Below are 13,336 nucleotides of genomic sequence, written 5' to 3' on the forward strand. Positions count from 1 at the left end.
TGTGTGTCCCTAGCATATACAGCGCGCAAGAACAGCGCGCATAAATATCCGCGCTCTTTCTCAAAGGTCGAGGCATCCAAGAAATGCCAGAATTTTTCGTCTGCGCGACGTAGGATTATTCGCACTCGCATAATTGAGCCAAGGTATATGAGTCAATCCATAATGTGCTGAGACGGTGCCCATTTGCTGGGGAGTCATGGCTAGCAACTCCTCGTGGTTGCGCGGGAATGTAGCCCCTGGGCTAGAGCCATCTACATGTCGCATGGGTATCCAAACCTCCCGTGATCCGCTCATATATATTGCGCGGTTGATTCGCCGCGCCTCCGCATTGAACAGATGGGCTCTAATCTCGATCAATTGGTTGAGTATCTGGCGCCCAGTATTGAGCGCTGCCTGACCGACTGCAAAATCCACATCGACCGGATGCTGTATAGGATGATTTAGATTGGCTGCCATAATTTGTCCACTGCTACATGTCGGGCATTGGTCCAGTTTGTCCCTCGAGTATGCGCTCAAGTCTGGGATTTATAAGAAACAGTCTACATAGTCTAACAAAGAAATCCTGCGCACAGAGAAGCCCACGCGCAGGGACAAAGAAACTTGCGCGCAAAGAAACCTGCGCGTAAGGACAAAGAAACCTGCGCGTAGGGACAAAGAAACTTGCGCGCAGGGACAAAGAACTAAACCATCAGACAAAGAAACCAGCGTACAATGTGTCAGAGGAGATCGTCTAGCCCGGCTTCTGGGCCAAGTATATCAGTATCAAAATCTTCTTCGGTTTCGAGATCCAGCGATGACGTGTTTGATGAGGACTTTCCAGGGTGCCAGCTGAATCGTGCACGCTGCATATATTCGCGCAGTGGCACCCCAGTTGCGAGGCGCGCTATTCCCGCGCCCATCAAATCTGTTGCCTCCCAGTGCGGTTGTTCCTTCACACTATCCAGCGCGCGGGGGATCGAGTCTCTGCATATGGCTTCATCGAGGAGTACGCGCACAATATTCGCCACATCAGTTGAGCTGCGTACCAAGGATGAGTGCGTCCCATAGCTGTGCGCACGCGATTCTCGCTCCATAGAAACCTTACTGGCGTGTAGCGACATCACTTGGCGAGATATTGTTTCTCTAAGGTGTTGGTCCGAGTGAATATTGCTGCTTGGGTGGATCCTAGCCTTGATCTCACGCACAACATACTCACCAAATAGGTCGTCGGGCACCCATGCCCCCCTGCGCCCAGAGGGATTAACCAGGCAGTTGTGGCGCCATATATTTCTCATCTCTGGGGACCATATTTTCTCCATGCAAGCAATCAAATGAATCACCTCGCGCGGGTAATTGATATTTTGGGTACCATGTAATTGCGTGGTCCAGAGGCGAATGATGTGCTCCAGGCGCCCGGGATCCCCCGCGCATACCGCCGCACCGTAGTCAGCGTACACCAATCCTTGCTGCAGTAGTAAAATCGCATTTTCATATAGAATATCTCTGGATTGGTGCGGAACAGGAATGCTGCGCTCACAGAAACGCCTGCGCTTGACGACGGATAGTCCCCCGCATACTGGGAATATAGCATCAACCATATCCTCTATTACAAGACGCCAGTTGGCTGCGCGGAGGCGGTGATTGAACAACTCGACGGTGTCGGCGTTGAGAGTTTCGGCAGCAAGAGATATTACATGCGCTTCAAGTATTTGTTGAAAGAATTGATCGTATGCGCGGAAATCCTTGGGTTTAGGTGTGTTTATCGCGGGCTTTCGAAGTAATTTAACAAACCGGAGGATACTAGTGGGCTCTCGACCATCATTCCCCCAGTGCGCCTTAAATATAGTGCCCAGCATACACATTTGCAGATGAAAGAGACCAATTACGGGCTCCACGTATTCCATTTGGTGCGCAGGTTGATCTTCCTGCCTGCGAAAAACAGCCTTCCTAGCGGAAGTTAGCTTAGGGAATGCAGAGTTGTGCCAAGTACGCACGTACAGTATATTTCTCACGGTCATATAATCGCCCTTGAAGAGGATCAGTTTGTCCATAAGCTGGTGGGCGGTGATATCAAGCTCCTGTAGAATTGATTTTATGATGTCGATAACCTCGCTGATTATGGCCTCATTCTTATGGAAGGTGGGCATCGTGTGAAGGTCAGATTTTTTCAAGGGCAATGGAAACAGTGCGGGGGCAATGAATGGTTCGTAACCTGGCTTGATGATAGTGCCATCTTTTCCTCTGCGCTGCATATTGAGCTCTATAGCACCATGCGCATGTTTGTGGAGTATATTCCATATATTGGCCTTCGCGGCGTCGCGCGTGTATTGGAAGGTTGTTGAGTCCACCATTACGTCGCGCGCAGATATCAATCGGGCACTATCACGGTTGAGCATTTCAGCGCGAGGGAGGAACCCAGCGCGCGGGGTGCCCTGCAGGAATGCAATATACCCCGCAGTGTAGTGTTGTTGATATTGACGATTACCAGTAGTATGAGTCTTTACCCTTTGGTAGAAAACCATGTTGTCGAAGGAAACAAAGAACGGGTGGGCAGCAGCCTTGATGCGTAGCATATCACGCAGGGCAGAGGCGTTAGCACGCAGTGCGTGGTTTACAGCCTCATAAGTGACAGAGATTCCCAGGCAGTGGAGGACCTCTATCACTCGTTTACCGGCGCCGGAGGCGTTCAAATAATAGCCCACCATGCCCTGAAGAGAATTGGCGCGTTGTGAGCGCCCATAAGCTGCAATGCTGATGGCAACTGTAGAAACAATATCATAACGCTTGGTGGGCGCAGGTTTCTGCGTACTAGTCGTACCGACTCCCAGCTCTATGAATGAAGGGAGATCTTCTGAGTCTTCTTGGTGGGGTTGATAATGATTGCCCAGCGGGGAGGCGGGGTCTTGAGCGTGCGCGGGGTCTTGAGCGTGCGCGGGGTCTTGAGCGTGCGCGGGGTCTTGAGCGCGGGGAGGGTGTTGAGCGCGCGCGGGGTCTTGAGTGCGCGCGGGGTCTTGAGCGCTAGGCGCTATCATTGCATCAACGAGCCTTTTGACTGTGGGGGCGAAGCTGTTTTGCGCTACTGCAATATCAGAGAGTGAAAATCCGCTGATGTATTCATGGGTAAATTGATTCATCTTTTTGCGCATGTGCGGTGCAGCTATAAGGGCGCTCATTTCGCTGTGCACAAGGTTCTCGACGATATCCACACATGCATTACGCAAATCAATATCCTTTGCGAGGGTTTTGATGGAATTAGAAGAGTGTACGAGCGCAGCACATAAAAGCTTGCCCATGCTACCGCGCTGCAAGTAAGCTTTGGAACGCGCGAGCACGGATGGATCTGTACACTGAAGTTCTGCTAATAGGCAATTGGGGATATCATCGAAACCATACTGTCGCACCATATTCCGCGCAGCAGATAAGCGTTGAGCTAGGGTAGGAGGCGGAGGCGGCGAGGTATAATTACTGTGCATAGGTGACTGTTGAGTGGTTGAGCTGGCGGATATAGGATAGTGCGAAGGAATGAATGGGCGCCCGGAGGCGGCCCTCCGTACTGAACGTCGGGCTGGCATATATGTAGGCCACCTAGGCGACTTACTCGGTGATTTGGGTGCGCAGCGAGCTGGGTGCAGTGGTGATTTGGGTGCGCAGCGAGCTGGGTGCAGTGGGGATTTGGCTGCGCGGATGGTTGCTTGCGCTGCGCGGATGGGTTGCCTGCGCTGCGCGGATGGGTTGCCTGCGCTGCGCGGGTGGTGGCTCGCGCAGTGCGCGGGGTATTGCTCGCACGACAAATTGGGTGATTTGGGTGCGCAGCGAGCTGGGTACAGCGGTGATTTGGCTGCGCTGTATATTCAGCGCGATCCAGTCATTTTGGAGGAGGTTTTGGGGGGTAAAAAATATACGGTGTAGGCATGGCAGCAAATTCACCAGGCTCAGAAGTGGTGATAGAAATTTGATGTCAAAATAGGACTAGCGGGCATTATCAGCCACACGAAATAAATCACACCACCTGAGCCTGGGACCGAGGCTAAGACTCTGGAGACCAATCAAGGTTCTCACGTAATCGCAGGGGTCCCCGCTTCCAGTCAGCAAGGATCAAACCCAGAACTTGTCTGCGGGGTGAAAAATGTTCGAATATGCTCGGGGAGACAAATGGGCAGCTGGTTTCGTGGTGTAGTTGGTTATCACACAAGTCTAACACACTTGTGGTCCCCGGTTCGAGCCCGGGCGAAATCATCTCTTTTGCTCCCCGCACTGATAATTTCGGTGATACCATTTTTTAATGTGGGGTTAACCGTAGATCCGACGCCGCCGGTTGTGGTGGTGGTGGGCGCATTTTTCTTCGCTGGGACGTGTGGGTTTTTTTTCCCGGAGGGGTACTTGGGAGCGTGGGTTAGGGGGAGAAACAGACTCACTTACCATCACATATCATCACTCGTATTAGAGTGCCGATCTTTGTAAAACCGTTGTTGTAACGCCAGCAAAGACGTCTCCAACAGCCTCTAATTGAAAGAATCAATTATGAGGCCTTTGTTAAGAGTTTTCCCGAGATTTATGAAAAGTAGATTGGAGATATAGAGTTGATGTTGTTTAGAGGAATAAGGATTTAGCTGTGCTGATGGTTTTACTATTAATTCCATCCCAACGAGCTGTACTCTGTCACCGTCCCGAAGATAAAAATTTTCACAACCGCTTTCCCCACCAATTGCAATGTCACTAACACCACGTACAACCCACAAAACTCAACCTCAACACTCAGTACACACGAACCATCCCCCCACCAAATAAACACCCCGCCCTCAAACAAAACACCCTCACCAAAAAAAGCGCCAAAAGAATGAATCAGCCGGGAATCGAACCCGGGTCGGGCGCAAATCATCGAGGAGATGGCAAGCGCCCGTGATACCACTACACCACTGAATCCTTGCTGCAATGAGCAGCTCGTGCTTTTTTATATTTTTATTATTATTTTCCAAGGTGTGACTTGATTATGTAAGTAGGGTGATAGGGAGTGGGGTGATGGGGTGCACGTGGTGGGGTTGGGGTTGTGGGTTGGGTTATTTGTTTGACAGGTTGGACCGTTCGAGGCTACGGGTGGGAGTGGTGGATGGGTCTGTTTTTCGACAATTGCTACTGGGTTCAATTTACCGTTCTTCGGTGGGAGAGAGGATTTGGTTGATGGCTGGTTAATTGTTAGACTTGATGAACCGCTCAATTCATCTATGGACATCATGCTCAATAACAATTGGAGCGAACACGGCGATATGAAAGAAAGCTTCAATCCGGAACGATCCGGAGCTCAACAAGCCATTGGCAGGTACAATGTAGGTAGGTAGCAGCGGTGTGGACATTGTTCGAGTAGCGATATCCAGCGGGCTCATTGAAAGTGTTTTGGAGAAAGTGGATCAATTCATCACGCGTACGGGAAAACGAAACGACGATGGTTTGCTTTCTTGCTTGCTCAACAATTATATTCCGTAAAGTACTAATGGAAAAAGAAAAACACCCTTTCATCCTCTACCAGCCGTGCTATGCATTTACTGGTATGCGAGCTTTCCGTTGTGGTTCGTGATGCGCTCGGCCAAGTTGAGATCACGGTCGTGCCAGTTATCATGGGAGTCCCTCAACTCTGCCCTCAAAATAGGGACATTGGCGCCTCCCTCACAGGAGAAGCGGACATTCCGGGCAGAACTAGTGAAGTTCTTGCCATCCCATGCGAAGTGACCTATCATTGTTCGATATTAGTTGATTGTGGAAGAGAGCTAGGAGGTGGAGGGAGTTTACTGACCGTCATTGTTTCCAATGTGGTCGTCGAGACAGAAGCGGTCATCGCCGCCGCCGTTCACGTGGGCGCAGAGGTAGGTGCGGCCGTCGTGGGACTCGACGCGGATGTTGCTGGATGAGAGGTGGAAAGACATGATGCTTGTCTAGTTGTTTTGTGGGGTGTGTGTAATGGGTTCTTTGAGGTGATGGTAAGATTGGGTTTGATGGATGATTTTTGGTGATGATGGTTCGGCGGGGAGGAAGGAGAAGAGGGCCTTTATATACAGCTATGGGAGTACGTAGCTTGATCAATGAGGGGTTGGCAGGAGAGGGGATAGCGTAACACAGTACACACGGCCATCCAGCCCCCGCGTGGCGGGTTCGTTCCTTCAATTGATTGGCAATGGCTATTGCGTCAGCTATAGCTGAGCTGGGTGTCTGTCGGGTTTAGTTTGCGTCGAGGTCTGGGGCAACTGCACTTGATGATCTGCACACAATCGATGAGCATGACATAGTGCACCTTAACTGCTGGTTATAACATGTCTCGGAATATTATTCAGATGATCCACCACCCAATGCACGGACTACATACATAAAGTATATATAGAGTACATAGAGTAGCGGGGCCGGGGACATATCTGTGGAGGCTGATTTCGCCCCCTTCATCGCTGGCGTTCTCGGGCTTGATCAAAACCGTCCACTGGTAGAGTGTGTAGGTGTAGTGCGGTCTTTCATCTCCTCCATATGCCAGCCTCTCAATCTGGTGATATCATTCTGGGAAGGCGTGGCAGGGATCGTGTTTTGTTGAGAAGGGCTGAGTGAGGGAGGCCCTGGAGCTAACGGTGCACTAGCTGGCAGCTAGCTAGAAATCATTGGCCCGCCGCCAAGCATGGGGTATTCCGGCCGGAACACGAATGTGGACTCCAGGCATGGAGAATCACTCGGATTTACGAGATGATGTGATGATGTGTTTGAAATGCCCATAAACACTGCGATGGGTTGCGGTTAGCATGCAGTTACGAGATATCGTTTGCTTGCTGCCATCTGGATTCCTGCATGTTGTCTACCCCGCACCTCCCGCGGTGCTGTCGCCAATCGCGGGCGGGTGGCGAACTCGCAGGGGAAATCGGAAGGTGAGACATGCAGAGCTGAGCACAGACGTGAATGTGCCCGATCACGTGGGTCTAGCGAGGTTGGATTGTTTGAATTGGGTTGTCTTGCACTGGTCATCTGGAGGAGGTGCGGAATGCGGACTGTACTCGGGTACAGGAGAAAGAACCAGAAAATGCAATAGGGTTACTTGTATGGCAGCATTTTTTGGTTCTTATTCCTGTACGCGAGTATTGTGATCATGATTATCTGGAGTTGACTGCCATTGGGAGCTCGAGCCGTGTGTGAGAAGAGAAGAATGTGCAATTGAGCAAGTGATGATGATGATGTTCATCATCACATGTAGTTATAGTTGAGGCTCTGAGATAGTCTCTCTATATGTATCTTTGAAGCTTGTCCTTCAGCTGCCACTCTTCACTCTTCACCGTGCACGTGTTGATGATGCAGTCATTGAGATGACCGCCTACAATTGAGGATGAGGAATTACGCTGTACTCTAGAGCAGAGAGTACACGACGGTATCCCGAGTAAAAACTGATCGACCGCGGAACCACCAGGGTCCACGCCAAGAAATCGATCGTCCCTAATTCACGCACTTCAGTGCTTGAACTCAGAAACGCCTGGAAGGTTTTCTTTGATCTTCATGCCATGATTTTGGCATCCGGGTTTTTAGTGCTGAAGATCAATTGACTGACGTCCCGGTTCTCCGTCAGACAGAATGTTCATCAGATCTCTGTCGGCATCGGTCTTCGGGGAACGACCACTATATAAAGTAATTCACCGGCCTGCTTCAAAGTCGAATCTATGGAGAAACCAATTACTCTACAAGCTTAGTATCGATCCGCAAGCTTCCGGACTCCTCTCACCTCTGTCGCCGACAGATTTCCCAGAGCAACCCACACCAGCCACGGTGGGCAAACCTTGATAATAATCCTAGCCAGCCACGAGACCAGGTTCTCCGTGGCGCAATTGGCTAGCGCGTTCGACTGTTAAGATGCAATCGAGAGGTTGACAGTTCAACCCTGTCCGGGGAAGTATACTCTTCATTTTTGGCTGTTTTTTGGTTCACGCTTGTTGGCTCTGTGGTGTTTCGTGGGCCGTAATCAAGATTTAACAATTTTTCTTGTTCTTTTTCACACGATTCTGAGTAGTTGGATTGGTTTGGTCTGGATTCATATAATATGTTTTGGTAGTGCTTATGTTTCGATGGCAGTGAAGATTTAGGTTGGAATGAAGGTCTAGATTAAGCTCTATGATATAACACCGGCGCTAGCGAGAGAAGGCTAGCAATTTAGTTAAGATACTACACCCGCTACTTAAATCATTGAGAAGCGGGCTAGACGGCCTCCCTGGCTACTCGGACACCCCCCTCACTCCTCACTCGGACAGTTAACGTAGAGTAGAAAAGAGAAGATCAACGTTGTAAGTGGCTTCTATACCTGTTCTCCACCAATCATCATTGACTGTCCGAGTGAGGGTGTCCGAGTGGCTAGGGAGGCTATCTATACACAAACGAACAAGCAGTGTTTGTGTTTCCGCATCCTTGATATAGACCTTTTTTTCCCCAATTTACCTGGAGTCTCTATGCCTCCTATCTCTGGAGATATCAACGGCGAGCCGCTTGCTCTCTCAAAAGTACCTTCCCTCGCGGCTTGACCTGCGGCTTCGAACGGCGCGGCTGATGTTGCGGCTTTTTGGGGGTGCGGCTTCAACTGGGGGCTTGTAGATATCTTTGAAAGTAGTTTAGGTGCCTAGGTAACTGAGACATCTGAGGTATATCAGTACTTTACACAATCAGGTGTTGGCTACCCGGGTCTTGAGAACTTACTGTTTGGTCATGTAGGTACCTATTTTGTGATCAAGGGTGCGGTGTAGAAGAAGTTGCACACTGGATGCCTGTCGCAGTTGTAGATTTGCCATGAAAGTTATTCATGGAGTTATTACCATCCGTGGGGAAGGTCGAGTGAGAGGTTGAGTACGAGGTTAAGGAACCGAGAGTGGAGCAATGGAGCGCGCTAGTCACACCGGCAACCGATATAATACTGCCTCGCTGCTGAATCTCTAGCTCTCTAATATACATGATAGATATATGGAACCACCATGCCACTCCAGCGGTGTCCTGCTACCTTTATGCGAACGCCTCGCTGGGTACGGCGGTATGTACACCTGCAGAGGTTTGTTTTTTGGGGTTTGGGTGTGAGGTAGGTAGGCGAGAGGTTCGGGAAATAATAGGAATAGGATGAGGAATGGGGCGAGGGTTAGGGTTGATATGTGTTTGGAGTGAATGATAGATTTGTTGGTTTACTAGCTGGCATTCCCGGAGTGCATTTATCTATCCTTTTTCTTTCTTTCTTTCTTTTTTTTTTTTTGTTTAACTCATTAATCGTATGTAGCCTTATAGCCATGACGATACACACGTTGAATCTATCTATCTTGTGATCATTGACAACTTAAGAGTAGCGGCTGGGTTCTTGTTATGGCAATGTAGGTGTATCAATTGTCTTATGTGATACGATACTATTGTGGGGAGTGTTTGTGGGGGGGACTATATGTTGATTATTTTACAATTGATGGGCCCTTGGAGGAATCTAAAATGATACTGGCGTTTTTACTGGTGCTGTGTATACCCACAGGACTATACCCTCACATATCACCACAACAGACTAAATCCCCAGAAACACGAAATAGCTTCTATTCCCCATTACCAGCCCTCTATTTCCCACGCTACCACCCAACCGCCTACACAAAGCCCTTCCCCTTCTCCACCTTCTCATTCTCCGCCGCCTGCCTCCTATCCTTATTCTCCGCGGCCCGTCTCTTCGCCCTCACCTCCTTCTGCCTCCTCTCACCACCATCAACCTTCACCCCCCTCTTATGCTCCCTCAGCGCCAGCCTTCCTCCGGCAACCCTAAACGCCTCCCTCCAATGCAAAATGTACCGGCGGTCCCTCGCCGGCTCGATCCCGAGCACCTTCATCTGCGGGGACGTGAGTCCGAAGAACTGCTCCCAGGTCTCGAACTTGGCGGCGTGCTGCGTCGTGTTGCGCCCGATCTTTGTCAGGAAGGTGGCGACGTCGGGGACCGCGGTGGTGCGTTCCGGGACGGGGGGCGCGGGGAGGGAGGGGTGCAGCGCGCGGGTGAGGGTTGTGACGGCGCTGCGGGGGGCGGCGAAGAGGTTGCTGGGGAGGAGGCGGCGGAACATTGTGGTTGTGTGTGCGGTGTCCTGGTTTGTATGTTAATAGCGGGCCGGGTGTCGGGCGAGGAGGAGGAGGAGGAGGAAATGGGTGGGGGGGGGGGGGAGATATACGGATCAATTCCTCCGGACAGGGCGGTGGGCGGTGAGCGGTGTCGGTTGTCAATCGGTGTCAGTCGGTGCTGCCGGTGCTTGTTCGTCTCCCCCGGGCGGGAATATTTTGAGTTGAGGTTCAACAAAGGCTTGGCATCTAACTAACCCTAACCCAGCTTACCGTACTAAGCTAAGCTGCATATATGACAAGACATATGAAATGCTACTATTAATTCTTGCAGGTAGCATAATATATATGCAGCGCAATAGGACGGTCCCGGGGTCCCGGGCTCTAGTCGGCGTTGCTGGTACGATAGCAGACACGGGCTGGCCCGTAGCAATATTGGGGGCCGGCGAATAATGGGAAACGCTGTGTGCTGATAGGCCGCGCGGGCGACGAGACGAGGAGCTGAGTGTGTATGGCGCCACAAGGTGGTCTTGGTAATTATCATTATTAACAGTGCCTACAGCCTGGCATAACTGGCTAGACGTGTCACCTTTACTCCCAAGGCCATCTTCTATCCGTTTACCCGTATTAGTACATGCATGTATGGAGACGTCTTCCTACGTTATACGGTGCAACTGGACGCGTGGTCGCACCGAGAGCACAAGAAAGTACATGTATTGAATTAAGCTCTCGTCTCCAGACTTGTTCCATGTGCAACCCGGGATACCTTGCAATTTGAGACAGCTGCACGCCGGCCCCCACCAGCTCTGTCGACCAGCTACATATCTCACATATATATATATATATATATCTGCTCTCAGCCTTTCATGGTGTTGTATGATCCAGGGCTTCATAGATATGGCCTAGACCATTACCGGCCAAGGTACATGTATCTATGGCCGATCGGCTCGAGTGTTGCATGTTGGAAAGCTTAATATAAGCTTCTTTTGCACCCTGGAGCACTGGCTAGAACGGGCCCGTTTGATTGTTTGATTGTCTGGCCATTCCTACCAGGCATCTTCATGTGAGTAGTTTGGTCCTTGCTGTAGGTCGATTATACCGATTCATTGGTTGCACAAGGGCCTATCACCGCATCTATGGCTGTTAACGGGTTTGTGTGATCAGATAGATTGGTCGACTGATGAAAAGGCAAGAACAAAGAGGTCCAGAGGCACACCCACTGGGGAGATCATGACGAGATGACACCTGCTCTTCCTGCTCCGACTAATGATCGTTAACGGGCCTTGCTCCGGGAATATACTAGCCTCTAGCTCTGGGTCGATAATTGGGCATCTCAGAAAGAAGGCCATGCAAACATGTCATGGAAAATCGGAAAATAGCTTGGAATCGTTTACGTGGAGCTTAGTAGCTAGTAGCTAACTAATCATGAGGCGTTTTCACCAGTTTGATGATATATCCATACCAACTCAACTCAACTGGAGACGGTTGATATATGGTCACAGCAATCATATTGTCCAGTACAGGTGTGTCATTCCGATAGAACCCTCTGTTGATAAAAGAAAAGAATAATGTACAAATGAATGTGTGACCCAAAGAAATACCCTAGTAACTACTGTGAAGAAATATTAATGATAGTAAACCGTTCGAAAACCTCTAAGTCAACCCCCGCCCTCCCACACACACTTCTGGTATCGCATTTTACTGCTATTGCGCTAAATCACCCTCCCGTCTGAGGCTATGGTCTATAGGAATATCTGAAACCCATGCGCCCCTATAGAGAAGTATTTGCCACCACCTTGCTCCACTAAGCATCCAAAAACTAGTCAACTACCATCAGAAGGGGGTACCCTTCAGATTCCCTCGTATCCCAACGAATCTACAAGTTTCACGTTACATTAGTAACTCAAGCTCTAAAAGAATTTTGGGGACAATAAAAAAGAGGAGACACATACAACATAACCACCGTCTGATTCCGGGAAATATTTGAAGCCGTCCGTCAGCTCATGGCACGCCAGAAACCCACCCTCAATTGACCAGTTCCCTTTGAATTCGGTCTAGTTAATTTTCACTCATGTTAGTCACTGTTCGATATCCAAAATTATGGAAAAAAAGAGAAGAAAAATATATACATACCGGAGGGATTTCAAAGTTGTAAAAGAAATCATATAGAGGAGCCTCGTCCTCCAGGAGGTAACCAAATCCGTCATTGCGCGTCACGAGGTATGAGTTTCCTTTCTCAGTTCCGTTGATATACTATTTCAATTATATTCGTCTTAGTAATGTTCTTCAGAAATTGCAATCCAATTAATGGGAGATAAACATACACTCTCGAAAATCGTCGCGCCGGTACGGTTGAATCCAAATGTGCCGTCCTTCATATCCATTTGATAATCCTCGATTGTTATATATTTGTTACCCGTGGCGCGGATCTTGATATTGAACCAGTCTTGTGTACTGTCATCGTCGCAATCTTCGCTGATATCGGCCGCAGACACAAAGAACGTAAACAGCGACACTACAAGCGCAAAGATAATCGATTGTCTCAACATCGCTAAAGATGTGTGTGTATGTGTGGTGGCTTAAAAGGATATATGGGTGAGGGAGGTGTGTAGGTGTTGGATACTTGCGATGGGTACTATACTAAGGGTGGAGAATAAAATCCAAACAGTGCGTAAGTAAAGCTCCCTTTATATAAATCGATAATGAAGGGGAAGGGAAGGAGGGAGGGAGGGCTAACAAAAACAAACAAAGACACCCAGGAATAGCATTAAGAGCCATATCTTGACATCATGTTTTTACTCGCACCTCATGCTCTTACACGGCGCGCAAACCATATACCTACCTAGCCGTGCGGCGGCGGCACAGATAGAGGTGACCATACCCAGAGAAAGTAACTGCAGTACCTACCTGAGGAACGCATTAAGGCCTATTTCTCTAAACGAAATACAATTGGGGGGTGGCTCGGGGATCTTTGACGAGAAGAGTTGGGTTGGAGAAGGTTGAAACAAGATCGAAGTGGACGCATACGTGCTTCCCGAGACCCACGCCGTTTGTTCCAAATGACCCGATTCTGGCCCTCCCCCCCCTCGCGTGGTTCCTAGCAGAACAAAAGGCATGAGAATAAGCACAAACAACACAATTAAATTTATCGGCAGCCCAAATTCTGGGCCAATTCCAGGCTGACACGAACAAAACACACACAAAAAAAAAGGTTACAGCCCTTAATTCGGTCTCCGTGCAATTCGTACAACCATGGATGGGCTATCGGAACAAATATGACCTACCTACACTC

General features: G+C 49.5%; 5 protein-coding genes across 5 annotated transcripts; all 5 read right to left on the reverse strand.

Moving 5' to 3' along the window:
- Positions 1-60: 60 nt before the first annotated feature.
- On the reverse strand, positions 61-456 carry H6S33_005010 (uncharacterized protein; the record flags this gene model as incomplete). The annotated part of the gene is made up of 1 exon (XM_044836720.1): positions 61-456. One exon carries the CDS (start codon positions 454-456, stop codon positions 61-63), a length of 396 nt encoding a protein of 131 aa, XP_044690223.1.
- Positions 457-716: 260 nt separating this feature from the next.
- Positions 717-3,892, reverse strand: H6S33_005011 (uncharacterized protein; the record flags this gene model as incomplete). The annotated part of the gene is made up of 4 exons (XM_044836721.1): positions 717-1,926; positions 1,978-3,525; positions 3,578-3,817; positions 3,882-3,892. 4 exons carry the CDS (start codon positions 3,890-3,892, stop codon positions 717-719), a joined length of 3,009 nt encoding a protein of 1,002 aa, XP_044690224.1.
- Positions 3,893-5,516: 1,624 nt separating this feature from the next.
- On the reverse strand, positions 5,517-5,897 carry H6S33_005012 (uncharacterized protein; the record flags this gene model as incomplete). Its single annotated transcript, XM_044836722.1, has 2 exons — positions 5,517-5,704; positions 5,768-5,897. The coding sequence occupies 2 exons, from the start codon at positions 5,895-5,897 to the stop codon at positions 5,517-5,519; spliced, it is 318 nt and encodes a 105-aa protein (XP_044690225.1).
- Positions 5,898-9,590: 3,693 nt separating this feature from the next.
- H6S33_005013 (uncharacterized protein) lies at positions 9,591-10,052 on the reverse strand (the record flags this gene model as incomplete). Its single annotated transcript, XM_044836723.1, has 1 exon — positions 9,591-10,052. One exon carries the CDS (start codon positions 10,050-10,052, stop codon positions 9,591-9,593), a length of 462 nt encoding a protein of 153 aa, XP_044690226.1.
- A 1,811-nt stretch (positions 10,053-11,863) lies between these two features.
- H6S33_005014 (uncharacterized protein) lies at positions 11,864-12,593 on the reverse strand (the record flags this gene model as incomplete). The annotated part of the gene is made up of 4 exons (XM_044836724.1): positions 11,864-11,920; positions 11,997-12,098; positions 12,178-12,297; positions 12,369-12,593. 4 exons carry the CDS (start codon positions 12,591-12,593, stop codon positions 11,864-11,866), a joined length of 504 nt encoding a protein of 167 aa, XP_044690227.1.
- Between the last annotated feature and the right edge of the window lie 743 nt (positions 12,594-13,336).

Source organism: Morchella sextelata (genome assembly GCF_020137385.1).
Source record: "Morchella sextelata strain SCLS chromosome Unknown scls_19, whole genome shotgun sequence".
Taxonomy (NCBI): Eukaryota; Fungi; Ascomycota; class Pezizomycetes; order Pezizales; family Morchellaceae; genus Morchella; species Morchella sextelata.